General features: G+C 39.6%; 1 protein-coding gene across 1 annotated transcript in view; it reads right to left on the bottom strand.

Annotated features, from left to right (window-relative positions):
* LOC145983932 (congested-like trachea protein) overlaps positions 1-23,893 on the bottom strand; it is a 99,897-nt gene extending 76,004 nt beyond the window's left edge. The window contains exons 1-4 of the mRNA XM_083117098.1: positions 23,722-23,893; positions 13,232-13,346; positions 9,540-9,736; positions 4,373-4,493 (exon numbers count right to left, since the gene is read on the bottom strand). Of these exons, the coding sequence (XP_082973224.1) occupies positions 4,373-4,493; positions 9,540-9,736; positions 13,232-13,346; positions 23,722-23,820 (532 nt within the window). The 5' untranslated portion in view covers positions 23,821-23,893. The remainder of the gene's footprint in view (positions 1-4,372; positions 4,494-9,539; positions 9,737-13,231; positions 13,347-23,721) is intronic.
* Between the last annotated feature and the right edge of the window lie 154 nt (positions 23,894-24,047).

Below are 24,047 nucleotides of genomic sequence, written 5' to 3'. Positions count from 1 at the left end.
AAAAGTTCCCGGAGAGAGGTCGGCCTGATGCTCGAACTAGACAATGCAGCCCAGTTGATGTTGCCACACAGTGTGCAGGAAACAGAGACTTATGTGGCACCAGCACAATTCTACCCAGCCACCTATTTTCATCGTAATGCATTGAGTCTTGTAATTACTAAAATATGCCGAGTGTGTCAGTCCCAATTATCTTGCTTGTATGTAAGTTGGATTGGATTGATTTGTTGTTTTAAGTCCACTTTATGCACAGTATGACTAATTGGGACTGGACCTACAGTTTAAAGTGGGATCCGAACCACTATGTGCCTACACTGGGAATCGAACCCGGGACCCCTTGATTACAAGGCATCGACACTACCACTGTGCCATCGGGGAGGCCAAACGCATGTAAGTGAGCATGATAATAAGCATAAGGGGTGAAAAGCGATCATCCCTCCTCCTTTCCTTTGGTGTCTGAAATTGAGCAGTTATCTATGGATATGTAGTTTAAAGCACATAATGGTCTCAGACATCCCCAAAATAGCTCATTAATCTGCCACTGGTTTGTGTAGCTATGGGTTAATTGCATGAAATAGCATTTGTTTCTCTTTATTTTTCTTTAAAAGCAGCTACCTGCATTGGAAATATTGCTCCTGTATCCATAGCATTGACAGCATGGGAAGAATAAACCAGTGATCCTCCCATTTTTTTCTGCAGCTTGCTTCAGGAATTAGCACACAACTGATAAACGTCTCTTCTTCAACAACTGCATTGTCCTTAAAAATGCATTCCACCACCTGCTTCCCCTCATTCCAGTCAGTCAGGAGAGAGCTCCTAGCACCAGTGTTTTGTTTGTCTGGGCTGCTCGAAAGTTGCCATTTCCCGATATCCATGTACAACAGTAATGACTCATCCATCGTAAAGTTTTGAACCTGCAGTCTCCCAAGGCTGTCTTGTTTTGATGATTACAAAATCCAAACACCAGACACAAAGGGAGGTGTTAAAAGACAACCAAGTTTCTACTCTTATGCTGCCTTCTGAAGAACAAAACCGTACCTCTGATAAACATCTTGAACACTCAGACCAGTGCAAGAAGGAAATGAACCCAGTTCTGAGTATAACATGATTGCTGCTTTTATTCAGAACCATTCACGTGCTGAAAATAATCAGACAATGTTCAACGTTCAACATAGGAAAGGACACAGACCGATGAAAAAAACAACATTTATGAGGAAACTGTTTGTAGAAGGGAAGTTTGCCCTCTGTAAGACTCCTAAAACCAAAAATGAAGCATCAATTGTGAAAGTAAATAACAATTCCCCTTTCTTTTAACATGTAAAAATATGCAAATTTGACAAAGCTTGTTTTGAGTTCACTTTATGCTCTTGGGCTAATAAGACATTAGCCACGAATGCAATTTAAAGTGGGATCTGAACCATTGGACATGCCTCCACTGTGAAATGAACCCAGGGCAATTTCATTACAGTATATAAAGACTATCGCTGAGATAAAATGATCACCGCCCCTTATCGGAGACTGGCAGTTTATAGAGTAAACAGAGATCCCACACAATCAGATGTATAACTTTAACCTAATAGATGGCAGTATGAAGCAGTCATTCACTGCTCCAACCCACGAAAGAGGGTCACATTAATCCGCAAATGACTTTCACTGCATGCCTTGCTTTTTATGTTTCCCACATTTTACATTTATTTATGGACTGTTGAAAAATGTAAAATCAGGGTTTCACTGTATGTAACATGACCATGATATTTATCATGTTGGCAATATATACTGTGATCACAATATTTTTTAGTGCTGGCCACATATCTTCCATGGTATCTTTCATATCAGTGACATATATCATGCCAATAATATATACTGTCTTGCCAGTATTTCACAAAATGGATGCACATTATAATTTTTAGATAGTGCACAAGTTCAAGGTATACACAGTAGGAAAATTATAGTTCCTTATGTTAGTGCCTCTTTTTACCTCCTACTCCTTGTCATTTATGATGTATGACTAAGTCAAAGTAATTATAAGATGATGTACAGGGATTGTGGTAAATATCACTTGGAGACTACATAAATATAGTGGTAAAATAAATATCTTAAGATAAGTTATATGGCACAGACATGATAAAAATTGTGGAGACAATATAATGCTGATATTACAACATGGAAAAATATTGCACCATCCACAGCAAAATCTTGATGATATACCCTGGTATCTAATTTGCTATATCATAGTATTGTATCAGAAAATTTATGATACAGAGATTGCAAATCACTCAAACTTGGTTTATAAATTATTTTTATATGTATCCATTACGTTAGTATGTGTTTTCATGTTTCATACCCTGTATAATGTTTCAACCATACATGTTGTGGATGGTTGAAACCAGAAAGTTCACTCTCCTCCTTTAAACAGTCCTGTTCACATTCATATTTAGTGCTCGTGCGACTTACGTTGAATAAGTGAGTATACAATAAAATGTAGATACTTAAAGGTACTTACGTTAGTGAGTATTGATTTTAATGAAAACTATGTTTCAGGATTCCACTGATCTCTTCATCAGGTTACCAAACATAAAACCTTAACTGGAGATATGTTTATCCACAATAAATCAGAGCATGGTAGAAGGATTAAACATAATGTGTTCCTCAACTTTTTTATAAGGGGCATAAGATTGTGCAACCAAAAGGATGAAAAGGAAAAGGAAGAGGAATGGATTTACAAAGTGGGAAAAAAGAATGGATATAAGGAGAATGACTTAAATAGGATTCGTGGAGTAGCCCACAAAATATGTGGAAAAGACAGGGAAAATAAAGATAAGGATTGGAAGGGGGAGAGGATAGAGAATGGAATTGATGGAGAAGAAAATAAGTATAAGTACATAGTTATCCCTTATTTCAACGGAGTATCCGAAAAGATAGAAAAAGTGGTCAAAGAATATGGTATCAAATGTGGGATGAGGGCTCCGTGTAACATAGAAAAGTATTTCACGGAATATAAGAAAGACGGTAAGGAAAAGGAGAATGAAGATGATGAAAAAGGGGTCTATAGCAAAAAGTGTGATTGTAATAGAGAAAACATAAGACAAACCGTGAGAAGCATGAAAACCCAATGGGGTGAACACGATTAAGATATTCAGGAAGGGATACCAAGAACTGGGTTATGGGAACATATAATTGAAGAAGAACACGAAATTAAGAAACGAGAGATTGTCAAGATTGATAACAAACCGATAAGTCAGAATGTTTACGAAGCAGCATCTATCTGCAAAGATAGGAGTAATAAGCTAAACAGAAAAGATGGGAACACCTGTGGATCAAGATGTTTAAGTGATGGGGATCAAATAAAGAAAAAAATGGTTTCCGGGTCACTCCGACCATGATTAGCGCAGCCCAAGAGATTAAAGAATTCGAACTCGATATGACGTAAAAAAGGTAAAAAAAAAGGTAAAGTGTTCCCCTGTGCATAGCACCATGCCATGAAGGTGTATAGGGGGTGTGGGGGTAACGCCCCACACTTTCTTGATCCGGTCGTGAGTGGGGTTGATGTGATCAGCACCACGCCCCTGACTGCCTTTACCCCCCAGGGTTTCCCCCGGGTACCCATGTTATTCGATGCTGGGTGGGCGCCGGGGCCGCTTCCATCGTTAGAAAAGTTCCCGGATTTGAACCGGCCGGGGATCGAACCCGGGACCTTTAGCATGGTAGTCAGACGCGTTACCGACTGAGCCACCGCGGCCACGCGATATGACGTAGCTCACTGAATACAGAAGAGGAAAGGTAGGGGGCAGGGACATCAACCGAAGGACGTCCGGCATTCTACGAGACACCATGCCAGTTCGTTGCACAACTCTCCAATGTGTGCATCTAAGTGGGGCTTTTCATGCATTTGTGTGTCAAGCCCTGTGTTCACACGGCCTTTTAGATAAGTCTTTTAACGTGTTTGTGTGTTAAGCCTTGTGCTCAAATTGCTTTTTAGATCAGTGTTTTACAGTTGGGAACATGACAGTTTTATGCATATGGGGTCAGATGACTAAATGTTCCTTTTTATTCCTTTCCACCCACTATAAATTCCCAAGTCCTTGTCATATCTGATGCGGCTAAAGTGTAGTTACACTGGCCTAGTTTGGTAACCTGATGAAGGGATCAGTGGAATCCTGAAAAGTAGTTTTAGTTAAAATCAATACTCACTAACGTAACTACCTTTAAGTATCTACATTTTATTGTATACTAACTTAAACAGTCCTGGTTTACATTAATTTATTTCCTAAAGACCACACAAAATCAATCTCAAATTTTATAAGAACCTGTATCACAATGAATATATGCACTAACTTCATGTGAAATTCATTAAGAACAAATTCATGTACATTACCCCGTAGCAGTGTTGCACAAAATCCCTTGTATATACTTCTAAGTCCTCCTTCTCTATACAACTGGCGAACAACATCTACAGGGCCTGCATATTTTACAGGTGTTGTTCCACCTTGCTGGATCTAAAACAAATTAATGAATAATAACATACTCCATGTATGATCTGAAATGATACATGTATAATATCTCTAGACAGATAGATAAGGTAAGACAAATTCCCTGTGCATATAGCACCGTGACATGAAGACACATTTAAGGATTGTGAGGGTAGGGCCCCACACATTCTTGATCTCAGACATTTTGGAGATAAAAAGGAAAATGGGGGACCCCCCCCCCCAAATAAGTCCTCCTCCATCTGCGTACAATCAAGGCTATGCACTTATTGTCTTGGTAAGATAAAAAGTAAAGTTCCCCCTGCATATAGCACCATGCCATGAAAGCACATTTAAGGGATGTGGGTGGTAGGGCTCCACACATTCTCGATCTTGGCCATTTTGGAGGTGATATGATCAGCACCACACTCTGGCAGGCTTTAACCCCTAGGGTTGACCCCAGGCACCCCTTGATTTGTGGTTGGGTGAGCCCCAGAGCTGCTTTATGCAGGGCCAACCTTAGATCACCTACCCTGAGAATCAAACCCGGGTCTCCCTCATGGTAGTCAGATGTCCTACCGACTAGATCACTGCGGCTATTATTGTTCTGGTACGTTTAAATAAACCAGGATGTCACTGAATTTATATTTTTTTAAAAAAATATTTCTTTCTTTACTGTTTAAAATTTATAATATACAATGTAAGATACAAACTACAAGAGAAAAAATGAGAAAATGAATGATAATGCAATATATACTGTATAAATAATAAGAAAGAACATTTGTTAAATAAGTGATTGTTTAATCACTACATTAGTTATTCATAATTGGGAAAAGAGAGACATGGTAGTATATAAATATGGAGACACTAGTACTCACTTTTATCGGCGAAGCTGTTTTTTTCTTTTTCGATTAATTTCAGTGGCCACTGCCACCATCCTCATTGGAACTTCCTGTACTGTTGCTTGGCGTGCGTCTTTTGTTTGTAGTTCTCAGGCTGCCGCTAGGTGCGCTGTTGTTAACTGTGCATCTGGGTCTGTGTCATCTGCTATTTCCGGGTGATAACTGTTGCAGTAGGGGAATCCAAGTGTGGTGCACTTGCCTGCTATCGATGTTTAGCTCTTGCGGGAAGTGCATTATGGTGTGCGTTTCCTTGATTTTGGTGTCTACGAGCATGTGGGCAGTGTGTTTGACTTGAACCTTTTGAATTTTATGGCTAATGTATTTGATATGTTTAGCAAGACCAGTAGTGGGTTGGGCTTTTTTCGCATCTGCTAGGTGCTGTTGGATTCGTTCATTGACAGATCTGATGGACCTGCCGATGTAAAGTGCCTTGTATTCACACTCTGCATTGTATACACCTGGGTTATCAAGGGGGGAGAGGAAGTACCGTTTGTGTTTGTTCAGTTTATGAGCTATTTTGGAATTGGGTTTGTGTGCTACTTTGATGCTATATGGGAGAAGGGCTTTGGATATGGGGTTGGAAGTGGTGGGCTGGTAGGGGAAGGCAAACCATTTGTATTGGCTGCTGGAGGTTGATTGTGGCTGGGTTGATTGAGGTTGGTTAGGGTGTCTGACCTGTATTTCTGCTTTACTGCACCAAGTGGAAAGTTGTGCTTCAGTGTAGCCATGTTTCAGGGCTATTTCAGTGATGGTGGCTATCTCCTCTCGTAGATCCTCTTCTCTGCAACAGTAGGAGAAGGCTCTTCAATAAAAGTTCAGCCACACATTGGCTTTTTGCTTGGGGGGATGGCTAGAGAGAGCATGTATGTACTGGTTGCCTGCATCCGGTTTTCTGTAGACAGTGGTTGCGAATTTGTTAAGTGCACGGCTGATGGTGATGTCCAGGAAGTTGATTTGACCATGTTTTTCTTGTTCTACGGTGAAGTTGAGCCTGGGGTGGATGCTATTTAGCTTGTTCACTAGAAGGTTGAGTTCTTCTGTCTTTTTGTATACGACTATTGTGTCCGCGTACCTTCCAAATCGGATGTATTGTAGCTGGAATCCCTGGAATTCCCATGCGCCTTATAATAGCTGGCTTCAATTACCCCACGGTCCACCTAACAAATTGGCTAAAAAACAAAATATCTCAATTCAACCACAAACTAACATGTGTGTTCCGCAACAGTGCCGATGCTAAAAATCTGGTGACTTCGTTAGTGCAAGCTGACAGTGCAAAATTAGCCAGCATGGACATAGTAGATATGTACAGTTCAATCCCCATACACCTAATGCTGAGTTCAGTTGAAAGATGGCTGACAACTAACAGAATCCCTGCTCTAGAGGTACAAGAGATAAACAGGCTATTGAAAGTTTGTCTAAAACACAACTACTTTCAGTTTGAGGATAAATTCTACAATCAATCCAAGGGCCTTGCGATGGGCAATCCACTATCAGCTCCTTTAGCCAACATCATCATGCACCTGGCTAAAAAAGAGATACTCCACAACTGCAATACATCCGATATGGAAGGTACGCAGATGACACAATAGTCAGTTACAAAAAGACAGAAAAACTCAACCTTCTTGTGAACAAGCTTAATAGCATCCACCCTAGGCTCAACTTCACCGTAGAACAGGAAAAAAAAATGTAAAATCAACTTCCTGGACATCACCATCAGCCGTGCACTTAACAAATTCGCAACCACTGTCTACAGAAAACCGGATGCAGGCAACCAGTACATACATGCTCTCTCTAGCCATCCCCCCAAGCAAAAAGCCAATGTGTGGCTGAACTTTTATTGAAGAGCCTTCTCCTACTGTTGCAGAGAAGAGGATCTACGAGAGGAGATAGCCACCATCACTGAAATAGCCCTGAAACATGGCTACACTGAAGCACAACTTTCCACTTGGTGCAGTAAAGCAGAAATACAGGTCAGACACCCTAACCAACCTCAATCAACCCAGCCACAATCAACCTCCAGCAGCCAATACAAATGGTTTGCCTTCCCCTACCAGCCCACCACTTCCAACCCCATATCCAAAGCCCTTCTCCCATATAGCATCAAAGTAGCACACAAACCCAATTCCAAAATAGCTCATAAACTGAACAAACACAAACGGTACTTCCTCTCCCCCCTTGATAACCCAGGTGTATACAATGCAGAGTGTGAATACAAGGCACTTTACATCGGCAGGTCCATCAGATCTGTCAATGAACGAATCCAACAGCACCTAGCAGATGCGAAAAAAGCCCAACCCACTACTGGTCTTGCTAAACATATCAAATACATTAGCCATAAAATTCAAAAGGTTCAAGTCAAACACACTGCCCACATGCTCATAGACACCAAAATCAAGGAAACACACACCATAATGCACTTCCCGCAAGAGCTAAACATCGATAGCAGGCAAGTGCACCACACTTGGATTCCCCTACTGCAACAGTTATCACCCGGAAATAGCAGATGACACAGACCCAGATGCACAGTTAACAACAGCGCACCTAGCGGCAGCCAGAGAACTACAAACAAAAGACGCACGCCAAGCAACAGTACAGCAAGTTCCAACGAGGATGGTGGCAGTGGCCACTGATATTAATCGAAAAAGAAAAAAACAGCTTCACCGATAAAAGTGAGTACTAGTTTCTCTGTATTTACATTAGTTAGTTGATTCAACTGAATTTCATATACACATATTTCAAATCAAATATATTTTTGGTATGACCTATTACAATGTCCAGAACAGATTTTACGTTATACTTCTTGAGTAGCAGTTAGTTAATTAATAGGTTAACTTATGATATTGTCAGGTTTAGTTACTGTTCTGGGATTCAGAACAGCAGAACATGAAGGTCTGTAAGTTAAAGGAAATAAGGGTTTGAGTGATTGAGTAGTGGGATAAGGGTGTCATTATGGGATGGGGTGGTTTGGTTGATGATGGAGTTGGCCAGCGCAGACATTCTAAGACAATTTTGGAGGTGATGTGATTAGCATCATGCTCCATGCTCCACCTCCCCCCCCCTCTTCCCTGCTGGTACCCATTTATTTGAGGCTGGAGCTGCATAATGCAGGAATAAGACGAGAAAGAATTCCAACCTTTGATCACCCACCCCAGGAATAAACCCGGGTCTCCAGTGGTGCAGTCAGATGCCCTACTGACTAGACCACCATGGTTCTATCTAGACAGGTAGCAAATCAAGATAAAATAGAAATAGAACATTCCATTATGATAACGCTTTTGATGCCACAAAAAAGTTTACACTAATGTGTGGGCATAATAGTGATGTTGTACTGTCTCAAACTGTACATGGACTGGCTAGCAACAGTCAACCAACAATGTGGAAGCAGCACACATGGCACCCAATTGGTCCACCATATACACTGGAAACCTCCCACCCCAAATACTTATAAACCAGGTTGACTGTCAGCACTGCACTTCTACCCTGAAGATGACAGTGATGTTAGCTCTTGAAAGTTTGGAAACCTTTCCAAAACACATCTAGCCAATATTACAAGAGAATATGCTCAACATACACATACACCTGTATTTAATTGAAACTCTGCATTTTGCACAATCGGCTTGGGCTCAAGGGGGTTACATGTGAAAATGGCCTTGGGCTCCAAAAGGTTAATGTTTGTGTGTTTTCTGTATTACGTGTATCATTAAATCAGAATAATAAGAATATTATTATAAATTTTTGCACTGTCCTTAACCAAATTTCAAAATCAGCATTGATATTATAGAGTCTGACATATATTAATGTGTACCGCACAGTTATTTATGGTGTTACTGGCAGAGGGTGTAATAATTCATTCCATTTAATCCAATAATGTATTAATTAATAAAAAAATATATGATTTAAGGTCACATAAATAATAATGTGTAGCTTTATCTTAGTTGTATTCATGGCTTTCTTAGCCAGTGTTTGAAAAAAAAAACTTTCTCCTGAGAAAAAAGGGCTGGCATCTGAATTATTTTTAGTTTTGTATACCCCTGCACTGAATTGATAAAATGAGTCCAGGTTTGCATTACCCTGGATTTGAACACAGAGTACTGTAATCAAGCTGGTGTATCAGAACAAGGTTTATTACCACATCACAAGCAGAATGAATTGAGACGAATTCCATAAAAATTACCTGAAGAAGACATTTAATCCGTTCACCCGGGGCCATTATTGTTGATGTGAAAACTCCAGAAAATGCTCCTGCAGCAAAAAGCTGTACCAAGGTTAATGATTCATTTGCATCACGCTGCTGTAGACGCTTTCCAAGACCGAATCCAAAAAAGCTAAGGGCAAATATTGGAGCAACACCAACTATTGGAGCCCCCATTCCTACAAAACAAAAAATAAAATATATATTAATTTTCAAGTAAAAAATGCATTGAGAAAGAATTTTGCTGCAGACAATCTCTTGTGGTGCTTGTTATGTACAGGGTGCACACAAAGTCTGTATACCACTATATTTACGTGGGTAATCAAGCTTCGCCCATGCCTCGTTTGTGCTGGTGACTTTCATACAACCTTGACAAATATCTTCCCTCTATATTTGGTGGCGCTCATGAGCATCAAATTAACAGAAAATCGATAAGAATTGTCATGAACAATGAACCAAGAAATGGAAGATCATCCACAAGCCTTGAACTTTGTGCAGATGTGGCAAAATCTGTTCAAGGATCCCCAATTAAATCTGCATGAAAACATACTGCTGAGTTGGGAATATCAGAATGAACCATGCTAAAATATATGAGGTTGGACCTGCAAGTGAAATATTGGCATTGTAACCATACATATTAAAACTAATTATGTCAAGTACATGTGTGTGCATATTCATATTATTTATTTTAAGGTGCATATAGCTCACACATCCCTGTTTAAGGAAACTTTACTTCTTGTGGGAACGAAGCAGATTATTTTCTCCCAGATCTGACCTAAATTCCACATCTTCCTTCCAAAAGGATTAATCTTCTGCCTGTCATCTCCCACCTTTACAGAACAATAGTAGAGGCTATTTCGGCCCAATCTTTCACCATCACCCACTGAGCTAGGTGACAGCCACATGCTGTTTTTCAGCCAAAATAGATTTATCTTCTCGAAGATAATGTTCATCAGGTTGGGTATGTTAGTAGCTGCCAGTTTCTTGAACTTTGGCCTGCAGGATCCCAGCAGTTCAAGTGGAAAGGGCCAATCAGTGCTTGCCCCCTTTATGTGGATATTTTGGGGAAGAAAGGGAGCCCATGAGAGGAGAAAGGACAAGAGTTCTAGTGGACGATATACAACAAAAAGTTTAGCCAAGTGTTCGTAGAGTACAGTTCATGGGGAAACACATGCACACATGCAGTTTGTTGTGAGAGTTCATGATAAAAGACAGTTCGTCCAGTGCCGGTGTTGCGAAGGTGCTCGCAGTGCATTAGTTCACTGCATGAGTTTGTCCCGACAGTTTTGGACAAGTGTTCTTATGGCCGTGTGCACCAACGCCGATTATTTCGAAGTTCAGATGAACGAGATCAATTTTAATCCACTCTAAATGAACTTGGTTTAAAGATTTGCATTGCGCCAACGAAAAACGACGTTCACGAGATTCCGTTCAAATGATCCGAGATTAATTTGTAAGGTTATACCTGATTGGTTGGCTAAAACAAATGACAATCAAGGACCCCACAGAGTAGTGTGATGTGTTAAAGTATCAACGTGTGGGAGAAGAAAGTAATTCAGGCCACAAACTTACCTGAATTTGAGAAATGTACTGGTCAACCTTGTTGACGAGTACAAGGATGTAGTAGGGTGTAAAGAAATAATAATCTTAAAAAAGAACTGACGGCACAAGACAAAATGATAAGGAGAAAGCATGGAACCTTCTTCTACGGGACTTCAATGCCTTACGAAATGCATTCGCGAGAGAACAGCGTACGCTCACATGGTATGGTACGCTCGCCCGCTCAATAAAGATATTTTATTATTATTATTACTGTATTGTGGACAAATATTTGAATTTTTCATTTCTTAATTCTTATATATTTATATTGTCATGTCGTGTAAATAGCCAGTAACATGTATTTTCGTAAATTTATACAATCATATTTCCTCTGTTGTAATTTACCTTGCACATGCATATGTTTTGTGTTCTGGGATAGAAAGTACAATATTTAGAAACATTTCGACTTCGTGCAACAGAGCCACAAATTATTATTATTATTTTGGCAGTTTTTAGTTTACTTTACACATTTCTCGAATTATCGGCATTGTACATCCAACATCTCTAGCATTTGCACGCCCTCGATATCACTTTCCGCTCTTTTTATATTCAAAAACAACTGCTTGCAGTCGAAGCGTCAGTTTCGTGAACCAGGATCAGACACCAAAACGGTGGCGAATGGCCGATCAGAAGATAAACTCGTTTTGATGTTCCTAGATCGCGATCAAGTGTTGAACCGTCTTGGTGCAATGGAATTTTCCAATGATCCTTTCCCGATCCGAGTTTAAAATTTGATCTTCGTTCGTGCACGCGGCCATCAGAGAGCAGTTCATAGAGTTCAGGCATGAGAGTTCCTTGCAAGAGAGTTCATTGCAAGTGTTAGTTCAGTGATGTTGAGTTGTTTCAGTAGCTTGTAAGAGATGATCAATGTAGGGCATTGGTTGTCTTTCTGTCCTGCTTGATGATGTAGCGAGTAAGTGTCAGTGACTGTTCCTGGTGTCAAACCGAGAGAACGTCTGCCTCGCATGTCCACTCAGGTTCGAGTCCCGGAAGTCGATACCACAGGTGAGTACAAGCAATGGACATTCTAACAAACAGCACATCAGCAGTTTTCAGACAGTAGTTGTGCCATAAGTAGGCCACACGTAAGCGGAGCAGAACTAAATGTCCGCTGTACTCAAAAGAGAAGCAGCGAACAGTGTAAATAAATTGTATATAGTGTATACAATGTCTCTCCATAAGAGCCCCCTTGATTCTCTCCCTGGTGTCTGTGGGATTTTGTTGTGTTTTGGTTCCTGCAAACTGAGTCAGCCACATTAGTGAGAATTAGTGTATGTCAGCAATCTTCTCACTCGACATGATCTGGATACATTCTAGCTTCCAAAGATGAGACGGCAACTATTCGCATGGCATCTCGGCTTGGTCGCTTACAGTGTACATTAAAAGTTAATGAATAAACAGAAGCCAACAATCACAGATGTGTGGATGCTTGTACTATGATGCTGCAACAATTTGCAACAATGGCTCAGGAGGTCATGTTCGCAAATGAAGGCATGATTTATCGCAGCTCACAATATCTTTTTGAGGAAAAAGGAAATAATCCACATTTCTTTGAAAAAATTGAGGATTTCATGTCATGATCTGAGCCAGATCCAGAAAGTGCCTTCAAGAATGTTGGATAACATGAACAAGAGAACTTGGTGGTGCATTAAGCTATACAGACACTACGGAAGAACACATTTTGGATTCCTTTGTGATAATACTGTATGTAGAAGGTATACAGACTTTGTGCACACCCTGTAGTACTTCACTGATGCTGTACTTGCCAATGTGAAATGCCATTTATTTCCATATGATTAGAAGTTGCAATGTGAACAGAAAACTGAACAATCTTTACATGTGTGTAGTTTATTAAGAAAATATAAGTACAAGGTTCCAACAACAGTTAGTCAGAAAAGATCCAATGAAAAACATAATTTGTACATATTATCCACAATGAAATTTGCTGATGAACCTCATTGTATCCTAAATCAAAATACTATTTCCCTTGGTATATGCAACCATTACTCCATTATTCTAAGTTTCATAATATACATGTATGAACAAACAAACAAACAGACAGACACACAAAATACCTTTATATAATCCTGTGAATCCTTCCTTCCTCACAGTCTTTTTTGCACAGTCCCAAGTGCCAGTGAACATAGCTGGTTTGCCAGGTTCTGGTTTAGGCATTGTCTGTAACCTCACCTTAAAGTGAAAAGACAAAAGCTTAAGTCCATTCATGAACAGATGGGCTAATTTAGACAGGGCTTACAGTTTAAAGAGGAATCCAAACCACTATATGCCTCCCCAGTGATTGAACCTGGGACCCTTTGAATGCAAAGGAGAGGCCCATTGAAAATGATGGACATACAGGCAAAATTATCTTATATTTTGAATGAAAGTAACATACGTGGGATAGTCGAAAGAAAAAGTTTCCCTAGACTGCTATCTGCAGAGTTTTATTCTGGAGAAAGAACATGACATGAGCAAAAAGAGGCATCAGTACACTATTCTTTCCACATAGTCCCCAGAGACATTCAGCCACTTGTCATACCGCTTCACAAGTTTCAAGAGAACTATTCGTCCTGTTTACGGATGAAGAGACTTTGGTTCAATATTGTGCACAAATAAAAATCTTCATTTTCACTTCATTTATTTGTCCATCGCATGACATAGCAGAAGTCCCACCCATTCGTATGAACAACAGCTTGCACTTTATCCTTTGATTGCAACACACCTCTGTTCTCCATGCTGGCCAAGCACACACTTCACAACTCTTCCTGCCTTCCATGCAGCAGTACGCTGGTGCCTTCTGCAAGGAAAAGCTCATGCGGCACACAATAAAAGAAGGATAATGCCTGTATAACAACATATTGCCAACCCAAAATTTCCACATCTTCTGGAAATACATATGCGGGAAACTTTCTTCTGACTATCTCTCGTAAAACTAAATTTCACCAATATCAGGGTAAACTTTGCTAAATGTAAAATCAAAAGCTTTCAAATTGAACTGTAAAACTGAAAAATAATATGTTTATATTTTCATAGTTCACATGCAACATATTAGGTAGTGCGATAGTGGCATATCCACAATTACTTTTGCAATGATCATAGACAAACTTTTACTTATGGCATACATTTTATCACTTGTGGAACTCTTTACCCCCCCCCCCCCCCCAATCTGGAATGCAGTGCATGCTTTCAAGTTTCTCAACACTTTTTTACTAGACACAAATTGAATTCGTTAAATTGCAGAAAATTGCTGAAACCAATAATTCAACAACATACCATTTCAAACTCAACATTATTGCTAGAAATGTGTGAGTGTGTGGTTCCTTTGTTGTTGTGTGCCCATACCTATAGGTTAGAATTTAATTCTTATATGTATCTTTTCTGTTTCTTTCATTTCTATGTAATCACATTCTTTTTGCTTTCCTTCTTTTTCAATATTGACTACTAATCAAGTGGAAGAAAAGGCTCCACAGCCTTAACTTCACTGTGTAAAACAAGAAGGAATAACTAAATGAAAATGACTGAATAAATTCTATATATTTTTATTTGTATTATTTTTAGTAAAGATCATGCATGATGTTTGAAAAACCCTTTGGTAAGTAGTATTTATTTTTGTCTAAAAAAAATGAATGTGGTTTCATGCTTCAGACCAGATATCATGTAATCAGCAGTTGGAGGCAGTTAGGAATTTTTCTTAATGCTAAGAGCCCTAAACCTGATTTGCTTAATCTAACAAAAAAAAAAAAAAAAGGATTTGGGGACATTATAGGAGCCCAAAACCTGACCCATGTAACTTAACAACAAAAGCATTTATAATAAGAGGAAATAAATCATTTCACCATGAAATAATTGCAACGCAAATGCTTTTGGTGTCAGATTGTGCTGAATGGTATAGTGAATAACATATTAAAAATTCTACCATCCATATGTTTGGTAAAAATCCACCATCTTGGAAAATGGCGACAAAAATTCACCTTAAAAATTTTAAAAATATAACTCTAAAATGGTGCATTGTACACAAAAAGTAAAGATAACCAAAATGAAAGAGCACAACATTTGCTAAATTATGTTTTTTATATAGAACTACCATAAATCTTAATTGACTTAGAAAGATTAAAATATTTTCTATATTTTTTAGAATTATCTTAAAAGTTTGTTTCCAACACAAAAAAACCAGCAAATATGCATGAAACTATAAAATTTACATTCTAAGTCACTAAATCAAATGCATAGGTCATGGTTTTTTTCTAGATTGGTTTTTGTATCATGCATTTGGTCAGGGGTTGATGAGATATGTAGTTTAATGCAGAGTCATGTGTTTCCCTAAATTTACGTGTTCCAATTCTTATGATATTGGTGAGAATGTGATATATTGTTTTCTGCAGTGTTTCGTTCACTTGCATTTGTTACACGTTGCTTTTGTTTTTTAAAAAAATGTATGCACACAGTAGTGGTGATTAGGTGTCTTAACTGAGTGAAAGGGGGGGGGGGGCAAGAACAGTTTACTTTTTACTTAGTGCTATTAGAAAGAATCGAATTGAAAATGGAATTTCGGCAGATGATTTTGGGTCAAATCCACAGGTAGACAAGACTTAGCATTAAGAGACCATAGTGCATAGTGTGGGAACAAAAAGTGTGTATGGGGGGAACTGCTCCCCATGCCCCCCACCCCAATACATTGAATGAATACGATATGGTATTCTAAATCAGTCACTTTGCCTCTGCATCCATTGCAGAATTTTTTGTATATACAGACCAGGCACGTATTAGGGGGCTCGAGTCCCCCCAAAAAGTTTTCAGTTTACACTAAATAAAATGAGGTTTTTGGTTTCTTGTGTTGTTATGTAAAATAATGTGAGGATAATTTAAGGAGAGAAATAATTATAGAGCCCCCTCTCCCAGGAAATTTGTCAGTTTACACTAGATAAAATTAGGTTTCTGGCTTCTTGAATACTGTGACAAAATTAGGCTATTGGCTTCTTGTATAATGTGACGATAATTTAAGGAGATAAATAATTATCGAGGCAAGATGGAGAATGTTCTATAACCTTGTTACTGTTAATAGCACATATCCAAGGTGTGGATCAAGGAGCTCGAGACCCCTCTTCAGGATTGTTTTCCATTTACGTTAGATAAAATTAGGTTAAATGTACAATACTTGAATAATATGATGATAATTTGAGATTAATAATTATAGAGGTAAGACGGAGAATGTTCTATAACCCTGTTATTGTTAATAGAATGTATTGAAGGTGGGGATCAGGGGCTCGAGCCCCCTTCAGGATTTTTTCAGTTTACACTACATAAAATTGTTTTTGTCTTCTTGAATGTATCCAAGTAGCATGTATCCCCCCCCCCCCCCTCACACACCCACAAACAGGAAATTTTCAGTTTACACTACATAAAATTATGTCTTTATCTCCTTGAATAATGTGACGATAATTTAAGGAGTTACATAATTATAAAGACAAGACGGAGAATGTTCTATAACCCTTTTGTTGATAATATTGCACAGAAACTTTCTAACTACTGGCAATATTAACGAATCGCTTTATCTGCGGAACGTTCTAGAATAGGAATGAGGATATAAATATGGGGCTTCAATTTACCAGTTGATCTGTACAACAAAATCGGTTAATGAGACTTCAGAGTATGACAATTAGTGATCAGTCAGTGTCCATTGGTTGCTTTATAAGATCTAGTGATTCGAAAATGAAAAGGACTAAATACCGTAAAGTAACAATGTCTAATAGTTCGGGTCCAAAGCTGAAGACATTGACGACAGCGGAACTTCCTGAGCCTCAGTGTAGTGATAGTTCAGGTCAATGGCCGAAGAGATCGAAGGTCTCTCTAAAGTGAATATTTCAGCAGTTTATTAAAAAGAAATAAGCTGCACAGATCAACTGAAAATCAAAGTTTTGAGTGATGATTTAGTTGTGCCCGAACAAAACTTCATGTATGCAGTCCGAGAATTTCATGGCATAAAAAAATACTTTTGTTTAAGCCTACTGGGTTCGAACTCACACAAATACTTAACTACCATGAAGGGACATCCGAAAATTTTATGAATGTCGAGAAGAGAAAGCAAGAAGATGTTGCATATGTAGTTACTTTAGCGGAAATTGCAGGTTCTACCAGGACCCGAATCAGTGCTCTGGCATACCATGCTATTGCTCAACCAACTGAGCCACAGAGCCACCCTTGACTTCGACTGATTTTGCGCTAAAATGTACACATAGTACATGTTCTGTGTATGTCAAATTGAAAGATGTTACCAGTTTAATTAACAAGCGCAGAAAATATAGGAAAAACTGAGGGGTATTCCCACAGGTTAAGGAGACATTTTACTTCTGTAGTCAACACGAGCTGCCGCTTCGAAGTGACGATGACAGTGGCCTACTACGGGAGATTTCACACCGTGTCGCATGAGGATTTCACAAGTCAAACGTTGGTTTGTGCGGCCTTTTGTGTAGCTACGGTGTGAAACGTTGCTGTTGATTGGCTCATTCCATACGACATGTATCGCGTGTTCCTTCGGTCTGAAATCTTCCTAAGTCTTGAAGATGCAAGTCACAAGGATGGAAAATTAGGACTTTATTAAGGTTAGGTCCGAAGGCAGGCGACAACACCCTAAAGGATAATATCCAAACCTGCAGGAAGAATGCATCTTACTTATGTCTTCAATATATACGAAATGATAAAAACTTCTGGTGAGTTGATTTTAAAAAATGTATCCGAGATAAAGAGTGGCGTACCCAGGATTATCGGATGGGAGACGGGTTATGAATACTACATATTTTTGGTAGTCAGTCCTCATTTTGCCATCTTTTCCTGTCTTTGACGTTCCTTTTTTAAGGAATACTGGATCAAATGGGGTTATGATGCCACCAATCTTCCCTTGGGCACATCACTAGAAATAAATGAGTAAGCATTTGATCATATTGGGAGACGAAACATTAGATGTGTTGGGAACGGAAGGGTTTTCACTGTGCATTAATTGTTGCACGATCCAACTGTATTCGAGAAGACTTCCTTTGTTTCGTGCTGATATACATGTATGACAAGACTGCAAGCTGTGAAACAATTTTAAACACTTGCGAGTACTTAGGCCTGAATATGAACAATTTGGTGGATTTCGGCTTTTATAAGAGCTGCAAACATGGGAGGACAAGACACATTAGTGGTGTTCAGACTCGAATCAGAGATATATATATATTCGAGAAATTTTTGCATCCAGTTTGCAGCCCACAGCTTGAATCTCGCGTTGTTGATTGAATTGTCCATCCCGTGCATGTGTAACAGCTTCGTAAAAACACTCAAGACACCATAGATGTTTTGATGCCTGATGAGAAGAAATGGACAACCACACACACTCTGGTTCAGGCACACAATGTTAATGCATGGAAACAGGGGAGTTGAGTGGTAAAAAATGTTCCAATTTCACGTCCTGATTAAAATGGCAGCCTTAAACAGTGGCATCGACTTAGGGGATAGTTGCTCCCCATTTTTTTGCCTCGTAATACTAGGCCTTGTCTACCAAGAGAAAGTAAACTTTCCTTGCAACCCCCCCCCCCCCTGTTTTGAAACCCAATGACCACCACTGCCCTTAAACATACAATTGTGAGGTTCTATCTAAAAAGATGAAGTTCACCCCCCCTCAAAGGAATTCCTGGATACGTGCCTGATACAGACCCACCAACCCATCTGAAACCCTGGCATGGGAGCAGTGGCGCTAGTTAAAGTTACGGGAAATCCTGTAGTTCACATATTTTCCAAGGTTTCAGAAAGCTTGGTGGATCTATACCGGGTGCCAACATGTTAAATTTCATCATTTCCTCTACATACAGATGTGCACTTGTAGCATATCCCTGATGCAGCAAAACGAGAACAAAGTGTAACTGATTGAAGATGTAAACTCCACTTCCCAATACTCCTTGTGTCTCTGTCTATGGCTTTTTCGGATTTATTTTATTTGTTTTATTTTATATTACAAAGTTTTTCTACCACTTTTGACTAATCGCGAATATGAGAACTGATGATGGTCAGGTGAGATGGATGAAGGGACAATATGGAGGACAACACAAACCCCACAGAGGATTATACTTATTGTGAGTCTAGATGTCAGTATCTCACTATTCTTCAAAATGCAGTCGAAGATGTACTTCTTGGAAGTAAGAGGCTTTTCTGGTGATCATAGGTTTAACAGTATTACCTCCGTAAATTATCTCAAGGATTTGTTGAAGGCCTGAATCTTCCATTAGATAACCAACACATCTCGGGGAAACTCATCTTGATATGAAGACCACCGAGCCTTAATATGGGCTGCTTCAGCATTCTTTTATTCACATTCATTTCTCGTGAAAAATTGATCACATTAGAATAGATAAAATAAAATAAAAGAAGCCTACATTAGCAATAGATTCACTTGCAATCGGAATACATACTACAGAAAAGGAAATCGAAAACAGGGACAGAGAGCCTGTTGTGGAAAGAGAATTTCAGCACTAACACACAGTTGAGTTTCTTATTTGTGGTCCCAACCTTCTACCAATTTCCTATCATAAACTCCATTGTTCAATAGAGTTTCTTTGCGCCCAGGCACCAAATTTGAGGATGGGAAATTAAGATGTAGGTAAATTGTGAACAAATGTCAAGAAGAGGATAGACTGTGGCAGGGAAAGTTGTCCAAGTCGGCATGTTGCCTTTTGTATGAAACAAATTTGCAGATAATAGTAGGGCGACTTTTCCTCGAAAATGGTTATATCATAACCATATTTTCGATATGATTGATATTTACCATGTTATGAAACAAAATACAATTTCAAGTAAAAGAAAAATATTTATCTTTGAAAGTTTTTTGTTTCTATATTTAATGGGTAACAATAAAACTTAAGATTAATGGTAATTTTATACTTCGTTGGAGTTTTCTCTTTCAAATGACACCAGTTTTGCAAGTCTGTGTGGCATAGTAACGTTTCAATTGTGAGAAACAGCAAGCTAAGTGTATTTGACCTGCCACCATTTTCAATCCACTATGATGGCCACTGTCCCAGGTTGCGAAGTTGCAACATCACTTTCTTAACTCTCCATGATGACCTCTTTCAGAAAAATAGTGTTGCCCCTTGTGGCGGTGACGTTCCGACGAAGTGACAAGTTTTGGCCAGTTTTTCGCCCTATTATAAATAGAAATAAAGATTTGGAAATACTTTTATTTCTACTTCCTTGAAACCCAGAGAAGGGGGGGGGGGGGTCGCGTATATCGTGGATTTTACCACTATGCCAGTGAACCAAAAAAGGCTAACTCTGAGGTGGTATTTGAAGAGCAGATGAGGGTGAATTGACCCTCGGGTTTCTCCAGCTCCCTGTGGTCAATGTTGACCTGATTTCCACCTGCTTCGGGGGAAAGTAGCGGTCAAAGAACCTTGCCCTGTGGTTGCTAATGTCTTGCTCTTGACGCGGTTATGAATTGAATATAACCTAAAAGTGAACAGCCTGAAGAAGGGAGCAGTTGCGTCCCAAAACGTAGCAGAAGCAGTATAGATACTCGCAAAACGTAAGTTTTTAATATATTTTAATACTATAATTGTGAGTAATTTGCACAACTTTCATCATGAAGTCTTGCTCTTAGGGGAGCAAATGCATGTCCTAATGTTTATTATGTCCCGATGCTTCAGGAGCAGTTAACTGCAATTCCTCACATTGGAAAATCTTCAAATAGCACAATGGGCTCTCCTCCCTCACCAGATTATTGACAGAAACTTATGTGGCAACAAAATTTGACTTTGATTATGGGGATTGACCAGGGCACACACAGAAGGGGCCACATCGGTACGGACCACATCATCAAAATATTTGGAGGTGATTTTCTTCTTAAAATATATAAACTTAAACAGTATACATTTTTCTTAAATATATGTAATATTGTAATATGTAAAAAAAAAAAAAGTTTACACGTTAGCACCATGCTGCAATATGTGCAATGAGGTTCGGCAGGGAGAAGGAAATCAGAATGTACGAGTATCGTATATCCTTAGTAATCCATTTACTTTAGCTGCTTTCAAAGCCACTTTTACTACCACGTGCACCATATTTAGTCAGTTAGGTGAAGAGATCAATGAAAGTGTAAAGCTGAGAAAAGTGATTTCAGTTATGAAATATAGACCTCCCCGATGGTGCAGTGGTAGCGTTGTTGCCTTGTAATCAAGGGGTCCCGGGTTCGAAACCCGGTGGAGGACAACAGTCATAGCTCACTCAGTTTCGAATAGAAATGGAGGTATCGAAGCAGCTTGTTTCCATGCATTTGTTGTATGACTTTAAAGTGGGCCTGTCAGCTGCTGCATCAAGTCGCCGCATTTGCCAGGCATTTGGGGGAGAATGCAGTGGTTTGTCAGGCATTGGTTCCAGAAATTCTGTTCGGGAGATGTGAGCCTTTCGGATGAACCTCACAGTGGACGACCACATGTGTTGGATGACGAGGCCCTGAAAGCAGCCATCGAGGAGGACAGTGGTCTAACGTGTGATGAACTTGCAGAGAGGTTCCATGTTTCCGTTGAAACAGTCAGACTGTACCTGCAAGGGATAGGAAAGTCATACAAGTGAAGCAAGTGTGTACCCCAGACATTGTCAGCAGCCAACAAGGAAGAACGAGTGACAGACTGTTTGTCCTTGCTCACTCGGCACCTGAACACACCCATATTTGATCGCTGCTCACTGGTGATGCAAAGTTGGTCCTCTATGACACTCCCAAGCGCACCAGACATTGGTTGTCGGCACGTGACCCTGTTCATCACACCTCAAGACCACCTCTGCACCCAGGAAATGTTATGCTTTCTGCATGGTGGAATTGTTGGCAAGTGGTGCATTACGAGCTCCTTTCACCTGGTCAGACCATCACTGCTGACCTCTACTCTCAGCAGGTTGCATTGCATTGCGGTGCTGTTCCTGCACGACAATGGCAAGCCACATGTGGCAAAGAGGACCCGGGAGACCCTTCAGCAACTTGGCTGCGAGACACTGTGCCATCCACCATATTCACCGGACCTTGCACCAACAGATTACCACCTGTTTCATTCCCTTGACAACCACCTGCATGGGAGATCCTTCGCAAATAAGGGAGACCTGCGGAACGCACTCACGGACTTGTTTGCATCCAAGCCAGCCGAGTTTTATCACCAGGGTATTGTGCAGCTGCAGGAACGTTGGCAAAAGGTGTTGGATGCTGATGGAGATTACTTCGAAACCTAAAGGTACGTACCATCCACTGTATTGCTCTTTGCTTATCACTGCTCTAGAACGGCAAAAACTTTTTTGGTAAACCTTGTATTTATATTCGTGTATGAACATATATACGTACATACACAGGCTGTTGCCTGTGAACCACCAACAACCTTTCACAGCATGAAGAGGACATCGATGTGAATGACTTTTCTTGATAACGTTTTGTTGATGTAAAGTCGATGACTTTATGACTCCTCAAAAATCGGCATTTGCAGCCACGAATCACATTTTTCTAACGGACAAGTACAAAATCTTTAGTATGCTATGGATAGATAGGAAAGGATCACCTTCAGTATATTAATATAACTTAGCGAGTCACTAAAGCACAATAAGCAACAGTACATGAATTGAGCGAAATTTGAAATCAGGAATGTATTTCTGCCAGCTTCCCTATTAGCACAATCCCACTTCCATAGAGTACCAATGTCTTTAGTATGTTGGTAAAGGTGAAGCTCTCCGTGCATAGCACCATGGCATGAAGGCACATTTAGGAAATGGGGCGGTAGGCCCCTACACATACCAGTTCTTGGCAATTTTGGATGTGATGTGATCAGTTTCATGCTCTGGCTGCCTTTAACCCCCAGATGCCCATTTAGTTCAGGCAGGATGTGCCCCAGAGTGGCTATATGCAGGGACAAGGCCAGAATAATTCCAACCTTAGATCATCCACCCTGGGAATCAAAACCGGGTCCCTTGCGTGGCAGTCAGATGCTGTACCGACTACACTATCGCGGCTCTTATGTATGTTTGCAACAATGAATCTGTAGTGCATAACTACACAGATACAGGATAAAATCCGTTTTTTCGAGGGCTGATAGAAGGCCGAAACAGGTCCTAAAGTAGCAAAAAGTTATTAAAGTTATTTGTCTCGATGTTCTCAACACGCTGCCAAATTTCGTTGGTAGCCCATGGGAAATCCTTGTGTTGAAGGTGGGGGTAATCATTATGCAATATTAATGACAAAGTTGGTTTTAGTTTAGAATTTTAGGAGGAATTGAAGGTGAATACATTTTCATTTTTCAAAATATAAGGGCCTCGCGGGTATAGTCGCACAGGGTCTTGCGCTTTCTTACGGCGGGCCTGGGATGACTCAACATATTGTCATAACTTTACAAATATACAGCAAACTAAACTAGGGTTGTAAGTAACTGAGGAACATAAGGAATTACAATGTTTATGTGAATTTCTAAAAATAAAAAAACATAACATAGCCATAAAACATCGGCATCCTATTAGATTTGAGTAATTAAATAAGCAGACATCTCAATTTTGTTACTCATATTTAACGCACCTTTATTGTGTCTAATGGGTGGCCGGCAATGACGGTGCATATGCCTCCAAACCCACCAGACACGAAATATTTCACAGGATTTACTTGCTTCTCACTCATCTTGGCACGATATATGTATGATTAGTCGGTAAATTCATGAATTGCAGCTGCTCTTATTCCCTATACATAAGTGTTCAGGGGTACCAAATAAATGTCCAGAAAAATATATTCATTTGTTTCTGTAAAAAGAAATAAAAATACTGATTACAATAATATTTTCAATAAGAATAATATTTATAAATATATAAAATTATTTATTCATTAAAAATAATCTGTTATTATATTTG

The sequence above is a fragment of the Lepisma saccharinum genome, chromosome 2 (genome assembly GCF_977018435.1).
Source record: "Lepisma saccharinum chromosome 2, izLepSacc3.1, whole genome shotgun sequence".
Lineage (NCBI taxonomy): Eukaryota > Metazoa > Arthropoda > Insecta > Zygentoma > Lepismatidae > Lepisma > Lepisma saccharinum.
Note: the sequence above shows the minus strand (reverse complement) of the source record. Positions and strands in the feature narration are given on the sequence as shown.